This window comes from Passer domesticus, chromosome 4 (genome assembly GCF_036417665.1).
Source record: "Passer domesticus isolate bPasDom1 chromosome 4, bPasDom1.hap1, whole genome shotgun sequence".
Taxonomy (NCBI): Eukaryota; Metazoa; Chordata; class Aves; order Passeriformes; family Passeridae; genus Passer; species Passer domesticus.
In genome coordinates this window covers 15,061,599-15,064,959 of record NC_087477.1, presented here as the reverse complement: position 1 = coordinate 15,064,959, position 3,361 = coordinate 15,061,599, and the positions used below count along the sequence as shown (strand labels likewise).

General features: G+C 47.2%; 1 protein-coding gene across 5 annotated transcripts in view; it reads left to right on the top strand.

Moving 5' to 3' along the window:
• Positions 1-140: 140 nt before the first annotated feature.
• The window catches only part of EPGN (epithelial mitogen), a 33,701-nt gene continuing 30,480 nt past the window's right edge, over positions 141-3,361 (top strand). For 4 of the 5 annotated variants that reach the window (XR_010360564.1, XR_010360563.1, XR_010360562.1 and 1 more), the window contains exon 1: positions 141-2,773. Coding sequence is in view for 2 of the 5 variants with exons in the window: in XM_064416298.1 (XP_064272368.1) it covers positions 2,632-2,773 (142 nt within the window). In the remaining 3 variants the exon portion in view is untranslated. The remainder of the gene's footprint in view (positions 2,774-3,361) is intronic. The other variant, XM_064416299.1, reaches the window with a different exon arrangement.

The window sequence follows — 3,361 nt, the reverse complement described above, 5'->3', positions numbered from 1 at the left end:
CCTTGGTCTTGCTGGAGGGTGTTGATGTGGTTTGGGGCATGGTTGTGTTCTTCCTTTGTTTGTTGTGTGTTCAGCCATTGCTGTGTCCATCTGTTTGCTATTTGTTTTGTTGGGTTTAACTCTGATCATCTCTGTGTTTTTTGGCAGAGTAACCATTTAAGGCACTGTGCTTGTCCCTTGAGCGAGCCTGCCTGTGTCATGCCCTACAAGCAGGTCATTGTGCATCGCAAGCCTTTTCCCTTTATCCTGTGGTAGCTGGGTTAGCATTACAGTGCAGCCTGGGAGGCCCGGGCTTGGCTCCACTGCATGCTGTCTGCAGAGTTGCTGGAGGCATCCCTGAGAGTGCTCTCCGCTGGGAGAACATCCAGAAGGAGCATCCAGAGGGAAGGGCCCATTAGACAACACAGAAAGCACGCTGGTGTGCCCGACCTGGTCAAGGTTTGTCCAAGGATAAACACCCTGCGGCAGATGGAGCACGGCCTTGCCCACTACAGCCTTGTCCCAGGCCTACCACACCCATTGTGTTGCCTCATGACAAAGCCTGGGCTCGGATTCAGGCCAGATTAAACTGCCATTGTGCAGCTGAGTGTTGAAAGCAAGGCTCACGAACCTCATCCCTGCTTGGGACTGATAGCAGAGGTTATCCAGGTAGGCATAAACACTCCTGTCCATCCAGGGAGTGTGCAAGTTGCGCTCAATCAGTGTGCAGGCATGCAGCAATTCAGGATAGCAAAGGAAGGGAAAAGCCTCCTGGAATGCAGTCTGTGAGCAGGAAAAGGCATAATTAAAATATGCATAACTAGCTTGTGTTTTTCCCTTAACACGTGAAGTGGTTAGATGTAATCCTACAGATCACTGAGGAGAATGCTTGGCTCACATTCTCCCTCTCCACAGCAGAGTTACCAGGGCACTTATTTAGTTTAAGTCTTTAGTAAAAGACTGAGTTTTAAAATCTAAAATTTGTGAAATGTTTTTGTTGCTTGGAGCTCACGGTTCAGGAAGTGAGAGTTGTTGCTGAGGTGAACTATGTAGCTCTGATGTCTCAGTGTGTTACTGAACTGGGATTTTCCAGTTAACTGCTCTAGTCTGGGCACATCAGTACCCTTCAGATAGACCAGTCCTACTTGTTCCAAGCTGCCTGTGACCAAGGAAGCTGGACAGTGTTTGGAGCTGTGGAGAGTGGTTTAGTATGAGAAGCATGTTTGACAGGTCTTTTCTAGAGACCCTGCAAACAGCATGTGAAAGGTATGAGTGTTCCCATTAAGCATAGTCGCTTCTTGGACAGGCAGAGATGGGCTCTTCTGGCAGAAATTAAGGCATCTGCTGCTATAGGAGGCAACGGTTTACCTGCTCTTTCAGTCTGTGTTTCTTCACTGCTTGTGCCTAGCCGGGTCTGGACTTGTGCCCCGCAGCTCTAGCCAGCAATCCCAGACCTGGCACCGGCCAGTGGGCTGCCTTGCTTCCCGGGCTGGGCACAGCCAGGCTGAATGGAAAGTGATTGGCACAGCCCTCAGGCTTGCAGCGCCTGGGATCAAAGGCCTCCCGCTGGCAGTCACTGAGCTAGAACACCGTCCATTATCTTTGTGCCTGATCGCTTCCTAATCTCGGCACTAGCTGTGCCCGCAGTTCCTCTGCTGGATGGCAGGGACTGAGGGACAGGGAGGACCAGGGGAGGAACATTAGCAGAGCAGGGACTGGTCTCTGCACTTCAACTCCAGTGTAGCATCCTGAGGGTGAATGTCCTCCTGGAAGTCATATAAGACCTACATTGTGAAGAGAAGGAAACACCACGTTTTCACATCGTATTTTGTTTGGCTCACCTTTGTTTGGCTGTTTTTTTGTTCTTCTGCACTGTCAGATTCTGGGTTTCGCTCCAAAACTGTACCTTTATGCCCACAGGTAATAGGAAACCAGGGTTTCAAAAGAAAACCTGATGCCATTGCTAGATAATAGCAGTTTCCTAAATAAATGTGTGGTTGCCCTGGGGGTTAGGTTGTTACCAGATGCACCTTTTCTTGATTGGTGAGAACAGGAGATGACGCTTCCTGGCGTATAAGTGCAAGAGAAAACACGGGAGCGCAGATAAGCAGAGCAAGCAAGCCACCTGGAAAGAAGACCTGAGAAGGTGTTAAAGCAGCTGCCTGCCATGGCATTTGGAATGCTAATCTATATTTTGCTGAAAGGTAGGTTTGGAAGAGGCTTTTCTGTGTTGTGAGGTGCCAAGCTTTGTTAAACAGAAACAAAGCCTTTCTCCTTCTGAAATAGGCGGTGGGGTGGGAGGCGTGCAGAGAGGTAGGAAGCAGAGCTACTTCAGCCATTTGAAACCTGGATGAAATTTTAACTGATAGGATGTAATTTAGATTCTTTGAAAATAAGCTACTTAAATAGGTAAATAGGTGCAAGGCTATGTTACATGTATCTATTGTGAGATAATAGAATGCAAAACAGGATGGATTTGTATTTTGGGAAATTTGCAAGCCATCGTTTGTTGTCCCACAGTCATTAGTATGCTATGGCAAAAGGAAGTTTGAGGCAAGAGTGTTTTAAATGAATTATGATATTGCTGCCTTCTCTGGGGTTTGTTTGAAGTGCATCTTGTATGAAGTGCTTTCTGGGTGAAGTAAACCTTGAATGGATGTACTGAGCTTTTCTGTTCCACTAAGCATCTATTTGCATTATACAGCAATGGGGGCATTAAGTGAAGACTCAGCTATTACTGCTTCATCCCTCAGCACTGACTTACGGAATAACTGGACAAAAAACAACGCTGAAGGTATTGATTTTTTTGTGTTGTTTGTCTCTTTAATCTGTCAGGGGAAAAAACCCAACCAACAAACCAAAACCTCCACCTATATATGTGATGCTAGCTGCTGTGATGCTCTGTGCCTTGGACACTGGGATTTATGAGATAAGCTGATTTCTTCATGGAACCTTTGAAGCCTCTCTGGAGTAAGGGTGCCACCCAGCAGGGGTAGGCTCAGCAATGAGCAGCTGAAGGATCATTTAATTCAAGTTCAGTCATGATTGGAAGGAGACATTTTAAGGCTGATGATCGGGGTTTCTGATGGCAGTTTCTGTCACTTTGGCCTGGTGCTTGGTTTCTGTCTGTCCTCTGCACGCACCTCAGTGCGCAGAAGGGAGAATGAACAGGCACAACTTCGAGCAATACCTGTCATGAGTTATTACTCACTAGTTTCTGTCTTTGTTGCAGTTTTGCTTTTGGCTGCTTTCACAGCCCTCCTCAGAGTGCTGGCTCTCTCCCTTCATCCTTTCTCTTTCCTGACTGAAATGTGAACCCAGGCTCTTTTACCTGCCAACCTCTGAGAGCAAAGCTGTGTTTATCCTGCCAGCTGGATTCTTG